Consider the following 18270-nt stretch of genomic DNA (forward strand, 5'->3'; position numbering starts at 1 on the left):
CAAAATGCGACTTTCTGATTAAAATGTTCCGTCATTCGCATAACACTTACAAAATTCTATTTCATATTCCTTGAAAAAAAAGAAAATGTAAATAAACCTACTTATTTTTATCATAAACCTGTGCACCCACTAACGGTATTACCGCAAACGCAAGAATGTTGGAATGAGACAGAGTTAGTGATTATTTGATTTGTCACCTGTCACCTGCTGACTAGGTCTATCGGCTGACCAACATGCGTGCATTATCCGCGCGTGAGTCACCGGAACTTTAGTCAATGCATTCGTGAATATTGTAGTAGGTACCTTCCCAGTTTAACGAGCGAAGCAATTATATAAACATTTTTTTAAAACTTTTGTAGCCGTGGTTGGAAATATATTTGGTGCGGTTTGGTTTCATTAATTTGTTGTTCTGTTTACTCAATTGTTTTTTTAGTTTAATAAACTGTTGCTGTTATTTTTTTAGCTTAGTGGAAGTAAAATTGAGCGGTTTTTAATTATTTGTTCAATTTTATTTACTTACTCCACTTAGTTACCTAATATTGTTAGAAACTAAATTCTTCAAATCTCATGTTTATAAACTTTCAAAGCTCAACATTTTTGTGGTCATTCCTACATTTTTGGATAACAGAGCCTGTACAGAAAATTGGTATTCCTTCGGGAGCTGTGAGATAACAAATGATGAAACAATGACGCCATCATGCTAGGTGGGCCATGGAGGCATTAAACCCCCCGCGCGGGGTAGGTGCGACGTTGCCGCTCCGTCCCGCCGTGCGTGCAGCGCTCGCCGCTCGCGACTGCCTGTCATACCGCGTGGTACCTCCGACCGAGCGTCCGTGTCCGAGAGCCGCTCGCTCCGCGTCGCCGCGTCAAACAAACTTACAAACTCACTTTCCGCCGCCGGAAACCTGTTTCGTTAACAAAAACCTCCTATTACAGCATAACCACCACACTATACTCACTCCCGACTCTATTAATAAATTCCAACGCACTTTTAAGTGAACTTTGAGGCTTTTACGTGCGGCAAGTTTGAAAAACTTTATAAAAGTTTGTTTTTAAGCTGACGATTTGCTGCGGTGTGCATGTGTATGCTGTAAATTCATGGCTGGACGTAGTTCTCACTAAACCGGTAAGTAAAACGAACTTTACTGGAAACATGTATTTGAATTTGAACGCACGAGTATAGTATGATAGTGCGTGTGTACTGAGTTTGTGTAAGCTATCGTTGGTTTGTCTGTTTGAATAGTGTGGTAAATGCTAATCAGTGTCCGGTGCAGTTCGTGGGCCAGTGGGCGTCATGTCAGGCTGCATTCCCGATGTTTGGGCTCCACAAAGTCACGGCGACAATCCGCTGAGGTTTTGTTTACAACGCTTAATTTCCAAGAACGGTTTCACTGTTTGATAACCAGCACCACTTATTGTTCGTAACTGACGTTTTCTCGGTATCGCCTTGCGGACAATCGTCTTGTAAGAAGATCCAAAGAGAATGGAATTAAAGGTACCTAATCATGTCATGGCGATTGCAGTTTGTCGTGTTTATTCTATTGTGTATAAATATGAGCAACAGATTCATCAGATTAGTCATCAGTTGCAAGTAAGAACAAGTTCCAATGGTAGAACTTTGAACAAAGAGTTGGGGCTTCTCTGAGTCCTAATAAGAACAATCTTATTTAAACAAACAATAAGACGACGGTATATTCTACTACAGATTAGGCAAATGTAGAAATTAACATGGCTGCCTTCATGTTTAACTATTTTAATTAAATTTTGACCCGGTACAAATATCTGATGCTCAACAATTAAGTAATTTTAATTAAGTTAAAAGCTCCGGACATTTGGAAATTGAGAGTAACGCTTGCGCTGCAAACAATTTCAAACAAACAATAATCTGAACGATAATTAAGATCTTAACCATAATTACATTTAGAATGATACTGCAACAATTCATAAGAATATAAGCACCTACTTGAACGTGGAATTAACTGAAAGACCATCTAATAGATATCTAAAAATAAACAACTTAAAAAACCTAAACTAAAAAGGCTTGGCAATGATTTAAAATTATTCTTTCCCATCTCATGGAATGTTCATTAATAATTTGATGAAAACGAGAGGATGAATAAATTAAGCAATTAGCAGCACCTGGGAGTATCGTCTCCGAAATTCCATTTGTTCAGTAGCCTCTGAGGCCCAACATTCAAGAATAAGTAATATTGGCACCCAGAATTTAATGTCGAAAATCCGTTTTTCATAACAATGCTCGAAAGCTTTTGAGCTTTACGCCTTGCGGTCGGCTATAAATAGGCTATGTGTCTTTTTAAAAGCTCTTATAGAACAAAGTTAAACAACGGCTGGGTCACCTTCCTCTTACGCTTTCATTGTCATACCACAAAGACCTCGATACTTCAGAAGCTGACAGTTAATTTATATATTTCGTATAATTTTGTTTGTGGGTCGCAAGAAACCGACAAAGATTCATAGGCTAGGCGAAAAAAGCATCGTAGTAGTAGTAGATTTCGAATACCTCGGTAGATATCTACATCATTAGTATCCAGTCTTAGACAGATTCAAATCCATTCGTCTTAAAATACGGCACTGAATTTGGATATTACTCCTGTCCTGCATGAGAAACCGTCCGCTGGACCGAGACTGACCGCAATAGACCAACTTGACTAATTGACACTTCGCCCAACCGCATACGGACGAAAATTCGCACAAACCAGCGTTTGATAATCCAATATAAAATAGGAACCCAATTAGAGACATGCGACCACTGAGATTTATTAACACCGGCCAGAATTGTTACAGAACGGTCACAATTACTCTCGCTACCACGAAGATAACCGAGTTTGTTTGCCTTCCCCAAATATTGTGATGGATCGCTATCGGTGCCATATGACATCCAATAAGACAATAAATAATATTTTGCTATCCTCTATGTGAGTGGAATCCCAATCTACGTACCTATAGCAAATACGCTCACAGATATTTGCTTATCCCCTTTATAGGGGAATAAATATAGATAAAAATACTCAGTTATTACGATCCTTCTACTGATACTTGAAACTAACTAAAGCAATAAGCGTTAGTTTATTTTGGACTTTTTCTTTCAAAGATAACGTTTATTCGTTTTTACAAGGCAGTCTAGCAAATAAAAAAGTAGTATCATGTTAGACCTTGAATGTTCATATTTGTTTGAGGGAGGTCCTAAGGGACTTGTGAAACTTGGCTAGAAATCAGTGGGGATCAACTCAGTGAGCCGTGTTTTAAACTGGTACAAAGGGACGCAGATACTAAAGAAACTCGTTATTTTCAAACTACTAAACTAAATAATTTTCGGAGTTATTAATTGAATGATAAGCCTCAAAAGTGCACTTAACTTTATTTATGCTTAACGTCACAAATGGCTGAAAAACCTGAGCCTAATTATGAATGTTAAACGTCCCAGAAAATTAAATATAATAAAAGTAAATGTCTTATTTTAGGATTTTCATTGAGCAAACTTTAGACTACATTAATGGTATTTAAAAGCTAAACTTTACAGGTAAATACAATTTAGCCAATGATTACTTATTATACAAACTTTTGTTTCAAATCCTTTTAAATACCGCGGCCGTATTTTGATCAGGCCCATAATCATTCCCACCATGAACATCCGATGTTAAAACTTATTATTGCCTTTCTGCAGATTTCTAGAGATTTGATAACAAGACATAGAATTTTGACATTAATTGACCGGCGCGGAACTCTTGTTCAATAATTAAATCAACAGATAAATTGGCTTAGAAAACCACAGTTTAAACGAGAAAGCTGTAAAATCTTCTAAATAAAACACGAAAAATTAAAGCTCACATTTTGCGGATCCGGAAAAATCTTTTTCCGCCGTTTTGAAATGGCTTTTTGTTACGGCTCTGAGCGAAGCCTCATTTTCAGGCTATTTAGCCTGTGTCTCGACATGTCGTTTCTCGTTTCAATGAAGCCGGAAAACAATCTAGCTCTTCCGAATGTGTAACAGAGAGCATACGATGTCCACACAATGGGGTTAAATGTCAAGACTAGTTGAGATTCGGAAAACTAGTTAAACCCTTTGGCTAAAAACTACAAACATACAAATAGGAAACCTCCTTCTTTTTTTAAATAAAATGTGAGGGTACTGTAGAGGTATTTTGTTAGTCTAGCATTTAAGCTTAATACAGTTCTCGTCAAAAAACTCTTCCAATGTGGGCTAGTGACTTCCATGTTGGAACAAAACTACCGTCCGATGCGTCGGCCGTAAGATCATTTAAAGGTTTATGCAATTTGGAAGAAAATCCTTAGTCCTATGTAAGATTTGTAAAAAACACTCATCATCATCATCATCATCAGCCTATCGCAGTCCACTGCTGGACATAGGCCTCTCCAAGTGCACGCCACTGAGATCGATTTTCGGCTTCCACTTTTTTGAAAAAACGCTCCAGCTTTTGTCAATTTCTTCTAGTGTAATTTATCACGCTTCATTTATTTCTAAAGTAATAATAGTCAACACCAAACTATAACAACCACATAGTTCTTAATCTGACCTTTCTAATACAAACATAATAAACTTACTTTGATGATTTATAATTTTCGGTTGGCTGTCACCCCTCGTCATAAACGAGACCCCAAGTTCATTGTGATAGAACCGCTACTTTTGCACCAGGATAAGCAATTAACGGGAGTTTAAACTATAGAAGTTATAATAGTTTAGTGATTGCTTGTTTTCCCTTATTCGGTTACATTGTATTATAATTTTCAGCTTCGTGATCTAAAAATAACATTAATACCTACTCACGTCGGTTCTATTGGCTGTTGTCGAGAGCTTTTCTATGCGTCGTGATAAGAGAAGTTTGTCGCAAGATACCTAGCTAGTTATCTCAACGATAATGCACATAGCAGCTATTTCTTGCCGTAAAGATAACGCTGTGAATGTATCGCACAAACCATTAAAGGAGCAATTGATCGTAACACCGATGCGATCACTCGTGAAATGCAACTCGGTGTAAAAAGTATGCAAATGTGATATTTCATTTGTCTGACGTCTTTGCTTCCTCTTCTCCTGTGTGCCGAAGCTTGAACTCATTCCTCAAAGAGTTCTCATTCACTTGCATGAACAAGCAACCCTCGTGGGTTCTTTCTAAAGAAATTGCATATGTAATAGCAAGCCAATTACCTACATCATTACAAGGTATAAATATAGCGGAATAGAACACATTCCGCTCGTGTGCTAGAGGAGCCGTTTAATTCCTTCTATTGATGTTAGCTCTAAGTTTAATTAACTTCGCGTCTGATTCGTATTACTGTGTGTATTCACTGCAACTAAATATTTACTCCCTTAAATTGTTATGCTCTATATCACACACCTCCGTTTCTCGGGGAATCGAAGTAGTTGCCGCTTATTCTTATCATAGCACGGAGAGCTTTAAATGGTCATTTTGGCGAAATAAATTTCCTATCAGTACAGGGTTCAGATAAAGGAATAGCCCCGAGAAACTGTTCTACTAACGCTCCTATACACAATACTAGATAACGAGCTACGGATAGGTGCGCAATTGCATCGGTTCTAGATAGCAGGTATAAATTGCAACCTGTTGATTAGAATAAGATTGCGTTGCAAACAAAGTGAATAAAAGTGCAGCAGATGTGCGAGCATCATCAAATTAACGTTTGACGTCTGGCACACATTCGCTTGCATTCTCTTAAAAGCTTTCTCGACACACTTAATAAATGACCTAAAGACATGTGCGTGCAAATTCACACTTTTACCTGTCCGTCTAACACATCAACAAAAGTAAACGATTAATATTAAACTAACAACATCTCGAAGACGTGTAGAAAACCTATTTTAATTAAATAAAGGAAGCCATCAAATTGCGATACGCACTTCGCCAATAAGGTAAATGCGGATACTTTTGTGATTCTCGATCGGTCGCAAACCAATAAATAGGAACGTACGGCTTCATATTTCTGTTACAAAAAACTCCGAAAAATAAAACGGGTCACGTTGACTTCCATAGAAAGACGAGAGGCGCGTGCCCTTTTTTAAATGCGAAATCAGATACGTTTCAATTTCTTTGGAATAGCTCGTAAGAAATTTACATGGATAAAATCAGTCGATTCTGGATTCCAAGGTATCGATTCAGAGAACTGATTCCATGCTAACTGATTGAAAGTAAACTTTTGCTGTTGTTTCAGGCTTATGCATAAAAGCTAGTTGAAACTATCGTATGAGGAAACTTTCATCGATTACTGTGCGTCTATCGTTTTTATTGGTCGTGGTTAACGATCCTTAGGTTATAGGCGTGTCTCTTTGACCTGCAGTTCCGTCGTATGCATTTTTACGTGTGGGCAGTGAATACGTAATAAGCGGAAAGGTACCGTTACCGAAGCCAAAAGGCAAATGAACTTTGGTCTCTTTCTTTTTCCTTTCATTTTCCTTTGATGACTTTTATTGTGAAACGCGTGCCTTTATTAAGTCCAATAAGTCTGGAAGTAATATTGTCACAATTAATAACTTTGCCCTTTAATGAAGATGCCAATTAGTGAAGAAGTATTTGCAATATTGATATTATTGAGATCTCTCTGGACTGTAGCGGTTCACATTCCGTAGATGAACAATTCAAACTCTGAATTAATTAAATTATTCTGCAATCGAGCATCCAGGTGACGATATTGTTCAGGGCCACTCCACGCATTTACGAGGGAAGCTATTCAATGGTGGAAGTTTCCGGCCTGACATTGAATCCATTGGCGTCATTATAATTGGTATTTATCTATGACAGTATTCACGGCCTAAACAATGACATCAAACCTGACATTATTCACCTCACAAACGTCGATTATTCAAATGGATTCCTGGAAATGGATCCCAAATAAACGTTTTTTTAGCTTTTTGTTATCGGCTTATAATCTCATAGCCTTTATTGTGATAGACATATCTATGCCTTGGTATTTTGTTCTGCTTGATCAAATGTAAAGGAATTCATTTTATTACAAATTGTTTTACTTATCTTACAAATCGGTCGTGAGATTCAAAAAGCTTATTGTTTCTTTGAAGTTGTTTTTTTGGTTTTGTGAGTAAATGAGCGAATTCTTGAGAGGTTGTTTTTGCCATTTTTCATTTCGGATGTGGTTGTAGCTTAATCTCATAGTAACTAAATAATTCCGGTAACACACAGGTGTAATTGCATATAGAGAAATGCTTGTTTCACAAACTAAACTATCGCCGGGTAAAAGTAAAACACAGCGGAGGTAATATTAGTATTACTTACACAAATATTAAACTTTTGAGCGTAAACTCCGTGCCGTGTTTGTGAACTCAAATAAACCAGCACGTATTTTGTTATTTGATGTGATAATGCAGTACAATATAACTAATTCTCAGGACGTAGAAATTTTTATTTGCTTTCTTTCAGATAAATACTTAGCAGGATAAAGAGTCATATTATATTTTTTTAACACACATAATTACATTTGTTTTTCACATAATTTTTGGAACTATTTTAGGGTTGAGCCCATGAGAGATAGCCATAGCTTTTTTTTTAGTGTAATAAATGAAGAAATTCATATTACGGGTAATCAATCTTTATCGCTAAAATCATCAATTCTTATAGTTAGTTTTCCGAACCTCTCCTAGCCACAGAATATGCAAGGCTCTGAGAGTCTATGCAATTATTTTTGAACGTGGTTAATACTACACGGAAGTACTCTACATAGAATATTTTGAGAATAAAGGTTTATTGAAAATAAGTAACTAGCCAATAAGAGGCAAAGGCCGATAACAGATTAGTTTGTCAATATTGTGATTGTCAACTGACCTGTTTGATTCGGTAATCGTTGAGGGGACGAAATCTAGGCGGATATTCAGTCCACTTTGCACATTTCGGCTATCTGTCTGTTTCCAATTCATTAATTGAATATTTCGTTGCATTTGTTATTCAATTATGCGTCTGAGTTAGCAACATAAGTACATGTTGTTGCAAACGTTTTGAATTGTGGTGGTTTGAATGAGTTTTAAAGGGACGGATTAAATAAATAAAATTATAGGCTGATTATGAAACGTCTAAGGATTTTTCATCATCACATTCTCTTTAAAAGCAATAACCTTTTTCATGATACGACCATACTTAGTTAGCAGTTTTAAAGATAATTTAGTAGATATTCTGTTAAATAAAATTCTGTATTTTAATCAACCTCAAGACCCTATCTAAGTAAGCTACTGATAAGCCAATATCAGAAGTAAAGTTACCTATAAAGTACAATAAAACAGGTAATAACAATTTTAATATGGACCAAGAACTGTTATGGGCCATAATATAATAGTATATTGAGGTTATAAACGCAGTCAACCGCTTTCGGGTATTATAGAATAATGGCCCAGTAAAGAATCGTTCGGGATTCATTCAATTAAGACTGATACTTGGAAAGGAAATAAAAATGACAAAGGAAGAATTTGGGCTGGCTTAAATACCCACTTTACTGACAAGTTCTTAATTGCAAAAAGATTGTAACTATTTATCATCGGTAATATTATTTTTAATTTGTAATGGATGTCATCAGTTTCAAGCCAAATGGAGGACATTAAAACTTTCCGATATTAAATGTTCCAAACATTTAGCCATTGAATGAAATAAATAATCTGAGCTGATGCAGTACATATCAAAAGCTGCGATATTTCGATTTCAATAATCCTGCTTCCATTTATTTCGCAAAGTTCATTTTCGAAGATGAAAATAATATCACCTGGATCACTTTATTTTAATTGAAATTTCCACCTTTGATAGCTATTTGTGCAAGACCTAAATTCCATTATAGATTCTAATAAACTAGAGCTCACAATACACTATGAAAATTGTCTGCTTCATTTTCAAGATCATTTATTTTTGTGAGTGATCGCCTCTGATGCAAAAATTCCTTTGTAGTTTTTATTATAATGACGATATACAAAATTGCTGTTTAAAAAAGCCTTTTATGTGCCCAAAAATATAAATAATTGATTAAAGCCCTGAAAGTAATACGTTTCGTAAGGGCTTTCTAAAGGGTGACAAAAAAGTCTGCCAAATTGAAAAATACCTCTCTTTTTGTTAGCGTTAGCGTCACGAGCGTGTATTAGAAATTAGGTACCTATCTCCAGGTTTGCCCTTAGACCGGTCAATCAAACCTGTAATGTAGTTCATTTCCCATGCATCCTCAATCATTGTATCTCGGGACATGCACTAGTGCGGATTCCCGAACCCATTGTGCTGAAACTTTGACGAGGTCACATTCAGCCAACAGCCTCTGACCCGAATTGGGTTGTAAGCTTTATCTTCACCTCAAATTGAAGCATTGGCAATTGAACTAACTCGTCAAGTTTTGACCGAACTGCATTGTTCGAGTGCTAAACGGCAGATGGAGAAGGCTTCGCTGAACTAATATTCTGAAGAGCTTGGGTATTTGTTAAATTGTACGGAGATAATTTCTGTCAAACTGGTACTCCAAGATACAAGTACGGTAAACTATAGACTCCTAATTTCAACTTTACCTATCACAACATTCATTTTGTGGTCCCCTAATAATGAAGATGAAAGTAGGTATTACGCTAATGGTTTTGTAACGCTCATATCACTACGTGCTAATATTATTAATAAAACCTTGGAGGTAGTGCTTGTATTAACTTTAGCTTGCCTACCTCAGTCAAATTGCATCATTCTGCATTCTTAGAATCACTATGACTTGTCGTTAGCATAATACCGACTCGCGAGTACTGACGACTCGAAGCCCACACACCGCTGCAAAAGTCAGCCGTTTTGACATCTTTTCTCAGACTAAGCTAAGGTGATACCTTTACCTAAGTACTTACGTAATTTCTTAGTATTATCTTTGATATTGTTCCCTTGGGTGTTCACTTTTATTCACAGAGTATTATTTCGATAAAACTTTGTGGGAATGGTTCGAGCGTTAACAAGTCGGCTAGTTACGTGCAAACTACATTAAATGAATTATATTTATAAAAAGTGTGATCCTTCAAAAGCGCTTTCATACCTGACTTGTGACATCTTTTAAAGTGTAAACAGCAGTTAGTAAAAAAAAACGTAAATTGTAGTCAAAGAATATAACCACTCGTCTTCTATTATTGCGACGCAACTTCTTTACGTGCGGTCTTTTGTGTCATTCCCAGGTCGGACAAATCATTATTTTTTATGTAAAATTCCGTAGAAGAGTGTGGTGCAGGGATTTATACCCCCAGCCTTTGCATGTGCAGTGACGTGTCGGTACCTATGTGAAGCTAGGTACCTTCAGCCAATCGCTTCGGCGAACCAAGAGTAATGCTCCTAAGTATAATCCTGCTTCCTGCAATAAAGCAAACATAAACATACTGTTTATGATGTGGCTATAAAAGATTATAACGAGTTCAAGAGTATCAGCTGCTTATAATTGGCCGTCCGTCGCAGGTAGTTTTCTCAAGGGCCTCTCCTGGGCCGTACTGATTACTTAACGGTATACGAATGCGGTTTAAGCCACCTGTTGCCTACCATTTTATTACGGAGATTCATTATTTTATAATAATGAAAACCCGAAAATCATCAATCATATTGCGCATGCCGTACCAAGTTTGCGGTGTTGAAGAATGTCTTTGAGAAGTCAGTAGATTTTTAAAGGAATGTTGCTAAAGAATATAAAACACGTAAGGACGAGTTTGGACAGTACCAGCACCGAATCAGTTTTCATCTTATGGAATACGATAAACATGGTGAATCTCTATTAAATTTTTTGTATAAAAAGCTTTCCAAAGTCCAAAAATAAAAAAAATCTAGAAGAAGCTTAAACAGGTCTTACCTATAATCAAAAATCTTTTGCTAAACATGTGGGTTGATACCGATTGACATAAGTGCAAACGAAAAGTACTAAGATCGAAATGAAATGTATCACTTGCAATAAACACACGGAAGGTGCGTGTCGCGTGCTCGTTCATACTCAACGCATTCAAGAGAACATTAAAACATCAAGTTAATCGCGAACCTTTTGCATTAGCAAGTTTTCGCGAATAAATTCCCGTAAGATTACCCGACAGCACTCGGAGACTTAGCGACAAACAGAAAGGGGCCGAATTAATTTAATTTATTTCGGGGTAGCCACTGTGTCAGGCTTTTTTCTCCCACCCCAGATTACCACTAACCCGATTACTTAGCACTCCTGACTCATGAAAACGTATATAATTACGGTCAGCTCATCTTTCATTAGTATACATAGATCTTCGTTCGCTAGACTTGTAATGGTGCTTGGGCACTCAGCTGACGGCGGATAATTGGCTTTATCGTTATACCTTATTACATAATACTACACCAAACGGCTATGTGTACCAAATTAGCATATTCTTAAATTATAGCAAAGGATGCAAATATTATTTTATGAAGCATTACTTGAAGCTATTCTAAAGGTAATATTTTATTTATCTTAATTACTAGCTTTTGCCCGCGACTTCGTTCGCATGATATAGTGACTTCCGGCATATTTTTGGTTTGACCAATAGATGGCGCTATATGTCCAGAATAAATTTTATTTTTTATTTTTATTTTTTTTTTTGAAATAAAAACTATCATAAGTCCTTTCTCATGTTCCAAACTATGTCTGTACCAAATTTCACACAAATCGGTTCAGTAGTTTAGGCGTGAAGAAAAAACAGACAGACAGACAGACAGACAGAGTTACTTTCACATTTATAATATTAGTTAGGATTTCTACTTTGTCCGCGAATTTTATGAAATTAGAGGTAAATAACATTTGAACTTGATAACTAAATTGACATCAAAGTTTGAACATAAATTAACATCTTCTTAAATAGAAAAAGAAACAATAAGTATTACAATTATATAACCATTTTATTGGGCTTCTGACATTTTCATGTCGCACTTACAATGCGCAGGAGCGTTTGCGCGACCGCTTTTTACACTCTCTTCAATGAAAAATGCCGAGACTGGAATATGTGGCTACATTAAATCCGATACAACAGCATGCTTAGTCATCAGAGGCAAGTCCACATACTTATTAGGTAGGAGTGCACTCTTCTCAGGATTCGGAATCCGACCGCCCTCGCGCGCCGGACCGGTTTCCCCGGTGCACGTGTCCTGAGCACTGGTATTAAGCGACGGGCTGCGGGCGAACTCAGTCGGTTCGTTGGAACGCTGCGAGCTAGTCAGGCGAACGTGAGCGTCTCTAATAGAGGGCGATGGCCCAATGTAATTACTGTAGGAAGCCGCCGCCGACAGCCGCAGCTCAATGGCTGTAGCTTGCGCCCGCGTCTCCTCGCCGCGTTACAACGACCTTGCTCACAAACCTCCAGGGCCCGCTCCAGGCTTCCCCTCAGCACTGGCCGTAACGGGATTATTTAATGACAGCTCGGAAAGTAAGATGAAACCGATAAGAATTTAATGTAAGTTGTAAGCGTGGCTGCGCCGGTTTCTAAATTAATGAAGGGGAAATAATTTTATGATCAATTTCTCTTTAGAATTCTGTGAAGGATTTATGTTTCAGTCGTTCAGTATTGCAATAAATATGAGAACCGCGACTGTAAAATGTAATTCGTTGTCTAAAGGTGAGTCAATTGATGTCGCGTCATGGTTGGCGAGTAAATCTAATAGCTATCTTTGCGGAGACGAGTGTATCAGCTTCGTAGATGAAGCCGTGTGAGCTCAAATAATACTTTCATTGAATCGTGACTCGGAGCGATGAAGACCGGCCAACCGGCTCGTTGAGGTCAATCATTGTTGACCGCAATTGATAATTCACTCGCTTTTCATAGAATGCTTTCAATTTCCTATGATTTATTGCATAAATCTCAGATAAGGGTCTAAACAACTAGGTATACAAAATAGATAGTGTGGTTCTAGTTCCATTCATAAATAAGTACCTCCCAATATTTATGATACTAAGCGTTCGGGACCTTGAGCTTGAAATAAAAATGTACATCTAGAACTGGTATTATAAGAGGACAGAATAAAGAAGTGTCAACAGGTTTCGTCACCTAATCGTAAAAACTTTTATGTTGTACATATTTATTTGATTTACAATCTCAAAATTCTTCAAATGAGCATGCTTGTGACAAAACGATAAAATACTTTATTATGTCCAGAAAAGACATACTCAGTACTAGGATGCTATTCTCATAAGCAACTTCTATTCAAATTATAAGGCCTATTTTTTCGTGTACCGTCCATCTAGCTCTGACATTAAACTCTAAAAGTTTAGACAACAATAAAGAACATAAGAATGGTCAGTACTTACCACAACTACGTAACTACAACTGGTCTAGGATCAAAATTCTTAGAACTTTTGAACACTTTCTTGGACAAAACAAGTTTGAACCAAGGTCATCTTTTGTACATCTACTCTACTTTTGTGTAACTGGAATACATTGTGAATGTTTATTCTGTAAGCAAAACGTAGCTCAAGAAAACTGTTTTATATTTTAAGTCTGAAATCAGTATAGCTTCTGAGCAAGCTCGATGATTAACGCTCGTTTTTTCATTAACGGAGAACAGTGGGACAGTTATTAAGGCTGTCAATAATTTAAAACGCATCTTAGAATGAATCGAATTCAAGTGCATTTACACATCATAAAAAATCTGTTTACATAAAAAATACCCATACTAATAACACACATTGAGAATAGGACCTAAGCTACTGGAAAAAAATTGTCGAGATAAAAAAGTTCAAACAAATCGAGCTATGAGTACTTTCAGTCAGGAGTAGTGCTATTTGCATCAAGCCCTTGAGCCAACTGTCTGATGAGAGCCCCTCTAAGTGGTGGTTGAAGCTTCTCGAATAACTGCCCTCTCTGGATACAATCGGTAGAAAGATTGCCAAGTGGTCTGGTCATCCCATACATCGAAAACCTTATTAACCCTGACCCAATTATGATTAGGGTTTAGATTAAGAAATTAGGACGTAACTATTGATTTAAAATTAATGAATTAAATATCATGCTTATTTTGAGAGAATTAATATAACATTTGATACATACGATTTCGTTGTCAGAATTTATTTGTCCATAGATCTTCAGGCGTTTCCTCACAAGTTGAACAGATATTTAATGGACCCCCAAAAAGACGTTTGGATCAAGGGCCAGAGAAAGATATACACATCGAAAAGCTTTATGTGAACTAACTAGTGGTTTGTGTGCTTTTTAACCCTTCTTCTCATAAGATGCCACCGCGGTGCACGTATGGATGCATGAGAGAGAATCCTCGAATCTGTTTTTATTCCCACCGCAGCCACTGTATGCGAAACTTTTGCATAACCGAGTAGAAACGTCAAAGTACCACCTGTTGATAAATATTGTATACATATTAATTGTAGTGCACGCGGTTTCGTTTGTATATTGCCGCATGAAATATATTTTACGATTTATGAACATATTATTAAAAAAAAAAAATGAAAACGCTTTGGATCTCTGCGACCACAGTGCACTTATTAGACTTGGTTGGTTAAAGTTTTTTTTAAAAACCTTATATCAGATTTTCTCGGAAAGATTCTAAGAATGTTTTGGACGCTTTATGATGATATAGATTATGGAGATAGAATAAATCTAATGTATTGATGTATCATCATGTTTATGAAGAAGTATCCATATTTAAATTATAAAAAACAAACTAGCTTGCCCTGGTGGTTGTACCCGCGTCCGAATATAACTACGTCCCGTAGCCGGACGGTGACAAAAAAATCCTATGTCTAAGCTACTTTCCCTCTAACTTTCAGCTTGATTGATTCTAAGTTATAACTCAAGAATGGTAGCGTAACTAACATGACTTTCTTTTACATAGATTAGGAAGTTTTATCTCAAATCCATAATAGAGACTAGAGCAATATTGGCTTGCACTTACGATGGGTGATAATTATTGCATGACCCAAAATCTGGTTGAAGGCGACAATGAACATCAATTGACAGATTCTTTTGTTCTTCCGCATGCAGTATAAGATACCCGTCTGAAACATATATAAACAGCGCTTAAAATATGTAACAACACATGTGAAGGATATCGAAAAAGTGAGCGGAGTGAACTATTAAACTGGCTTAAACCTATGGGTTTCTATGATGGGTAATCTATGGCTTTAGTAACTCTTCGAAATAATCAAGTAGATGATGAAGGGTAGTAAACCTTTGTCTCGTGATGGAGAAGGTCTTGCATAACGCGAAGCGCAGTTACCATTATTTTTAGTATCAGATTCATGTTAAAAAAATAATGTAGTATACTTTCTAAATCATTTACTCACCTCTGCACCTATCAACACACGCTCTAAGAGTAGGAAAACTATTGAAATTTAAGTCGCACATGCCATCACTGAAAGTTCTGCACCCTTGCATTTTCAAGTCGTAATAAAAACTGTGTGAACAAAATAGATATATAAAATATAGCTTGAATTTTAACGTATGCTTTACATTGCATTGGCCACTTCAATATCAGCTTATCTAGGTATCTGGCAGCTGAGCATAGGTCTCTAATTGGGTAACAAACGTTATCAATACATAGTATAAAACTAATGTCCCTTTATCCCCGTGTCCCTTTGTACGCTTAAATCTTCAGAACTATGCAACCGCATAATTTAAAAAGCGAACAGACAGCGACAGAAAATGAGCAAAAAAATCACGTTTGTTTTATGGGAGCCCCCCAAAATATTTATTTAATTCTAGTTTTCAGTATTTGTTGTTACAGCGGCAACAGAAAATACATCATCTGTAAAAATTTCAGCTCTCTAACTATCACAGTTCATGAGGGACGGACGGGCGGACGGACGGACGGACAGATGGACGGACGTACAGAGGAGCGAAAAAAATGGGGTCCCGTTTTACCCTTTGGGTACGGAACCCTAAAAAGCATGCCATCTCGTTAACTGCGGGTTGCAATAACCGATCTATCCTTTGTTTAATCATACATTAAATCTGCTAACGGAACTGTGTTCAAGAAACAAGTGCAATCGTACCTGTGCGAGGTGGAATTACTACAGACATAAGAGTTAGGCTGCAGTTTGCAGAGTACATGCCAATCATTTATGGGTAATCCATCTAAAATAATAAGAAAAAAATCCATTGAAGAACTTGACTGAGTCAGGGTAATAAAGCGGTAAAAAAAAAATAATCAACTATTTTGTGTTATTAAGCCATGGTTGGGGCTTACCCCTATAGAATTAAAACTACCAGGTAAAAGATAAAATAAACATTTATTTTGTAGAGAAATTTGTAATTAACAATGTTATATCGAATAAGCATTAAAAAAATATGTAACAAAAAGTATTGTTTTTAATGACTACAATGCAAACTTACGCTTTTTGTCCTTGTCTTTAGCAGACAGCGTAGGCAACTCAAAAACACACAAAGGAATTAACAAAATATGCAATTTTAAAAACATAATAAAGTTACCGCTATGCCCTCAGTAAATAGTAAAAATGTAAGTTCGTCAGTTTCATGATTGATTAATATCAATCGTAACGATACCATATCGATCGTAATAGCAAAGCGTGAAATTTTAATAACACAGTCGTAAAACATAAAATTTCCATGATAACATAAATTTGTGTTTCTTTTATTTGATTTACCAAACCTGACCTAAATGCTACCTAAACTACATTATCTGGCGAGAAATACTCCAATTACTTCTGACCACGACTCGCTGCCAGAGCGTCCAAATCTCTGATAGCCTTTTCCATCACCTTCTTTTTGAATTCGGGAGTTATAGCTTTTTCAACACTTTGCAAAATCCATTGGACCATCCACTTCTGTCTTATCCGATTTTCAACCATGTGCCTTCTTACGTGATAGTCCATTCGGCCTCGGACACTTTTATACACAGTCATCATTCGCTCTCTGTAAATAGCTTCTAACTGAATAGCGATATTTTCTTTTTTCGCATCTATCAAGTCCTTCTGTCCTTGTGCTCTCCATATTGCGGTTTCACATTTTTTTATTTCATTACTATGTCCATTCAGCTCATCGCTCCTACCTTTTTCTAATGCGTTTGCTATTGCATCAACTTCTTTATCTAGAGCAGAGCCAATTTGCTTACCGAACCTCGTGATGATCAAATATAGCGTTAGGGCTATTGAGAGTCCCAAATAGTATTCATGTTCCATTACATAGATTTCCTTGCTCACTAAATAATTTCCGAGACCCAACATAAATAGGTAGGGACCAGAAACTCCAGTCATTGGTTTAAAGAAACGAAACCATTCGTCAGGAATGAAACCCAGGCGAACTTTTCCAGGCTCTAAAGCTCTTTTTAAGCCTGTTCCGTCTCCGCCTCCATCACCACCTCTGCCGGGTAAGCGGGCTTTTGGGGAGCACACAGGTCCCTTCTTGAGACTCTTGAGAACGGCCTTCTTTTTCTTCCCTGCCGAACCAGGGCATACCTTACGGGGTTTGGCCGGACATTTTTCTGTATGCTTTTTGGTACTTTTGGTATGATCCAACGCCATTGGGATAAGCATTCTGTGCTGAGGCACCAGAAATGATACAATTTTACGAGCAAGCATTGTAAAAATACTAGTTGACTACACAAGTAGATGTTGACAAGTGTAATGATGTCTTGATTGATGTTTGTTTGACGTAAAGAAAAATAAAAAGTTAACATTAAGTGTTAAAACCTCCTTTTTCATACAATTATATACAACCTTAGAATACTTATTAATAAAAGGAGTTATACCTACTTGTAAATATATAATCACGTCAAGGACAGGCTTATTCCCCAGCGAAAATTAATAGCAACCGAAATTAATGGCCATGGAGAAAATTACTGATCTATTTTTAGTTGATAACTACAGGGTGTATCATTCATATTCATCATTCATGGAAATAGTTCTTAGGCGTTTCGTGTCAAAAGGTTTACCTTACTGTTGGCTTTTATTGGTATCGACTGCCCAACTGACCACCTCCATCCAGCTGCATGACCGTTATCCCTTAAACTCATGAGTTTCACATTTATATAATATCTTGTTTATATTATTTGCGCAGAAATAATGTGTTACTGTTTGTTTGTCCCAAATAAATAAATAAATAAACTCAAACTCAAACTTATTTATGTCTTCGAATATGGGTACGTGTGGATCTTATATAATTTAACAAAAGGAGCATTGAGCACTTACATTTTTTAAGTTTTTGTCTTCATTTACCGACCATCTAGATTTCTATTGCAACTGCAGTTTTTATGTCCAACCGTTGTAAAAAATAAACAGAGAACGCAGTAAAAATAAAAATTTAATTCTTTGTCTCATTTGTCTCTTAAGAGA

At 36.7% G+C, this 18270-nt stretch overlaps 3 protein-coding genes across 3 annotated transcripts in view; 1 reads left to right on the forward strand and 2 right to left on the reverse strand.

The window, feature by feature from the left end:
* Nucleotides 1-790: 790 nt before the first annotated feature.
* Nucleotides 791-18270, forward strand: part of LOC110380652 (uncharacterized protein) — a 143601-nt gene continuing 126121 nt past the window's right edge. Inside the window, exon 1 of the mRNA XM_021340704.3 lies at nucleotides 791-1126. The gene's annotated coding sequence lies outside the window, so the exon portion shown is untranslated. The remainder of the gene's footprint in view (nucleotides 1127-18270) is intronic.
* On the reverse strand, nucleotides 13586-17566 carry LOC110380653 (tissue factor pathway inhibitor-like). The gene is made up of 5 exons (XM_021340705.3): nucleotides 16313-17566; nucleotides 15973-16054; nucleotides 15265-15374; nucleotides 14874-14976; nucleotides 13586-14315 (listed from the first exon to the last, which is right to left on the reverse strand). Exons 1-5 carry the CDS (start codon nucleotides 16395-16397, stop codon nucleotides 14177-14179), a joined length of 519 nt encoding a protein of 172 aa, XP_021196380.3. The 5' UTR covers nucleotides 16398-17566; the 3' UTR covers nucleotides 13586-14176.
* Nucleotides 16639-17460, reverse strand: LOC135117496 (ATP synthase subunit b, mitochondrial-like). Its single transcript, XM_064036851.1, has one exon. The coding sequence runs from the start codon at nucleotides 17458-17460 to the stop codon at nucleotides 16639-16641; it is 822 nt and encodes a 273-aa protein (XP_063892921.1).

This window comes from Helicoverpa armigera, chromosome 1, assembly GCF_030705265.1.
Source record: "Helicoverpa armigera isolate CAAS_96S chromosome 1, ASM3070526v1, whole genome shotgun sequence".
NCBI classification, from domain to species: Eukaryota; Metazoa; Arthropoda; class Insecta; order Lepidoptera; family Noctuidae; genus Helicoverpa; species Helicoverpa armigera.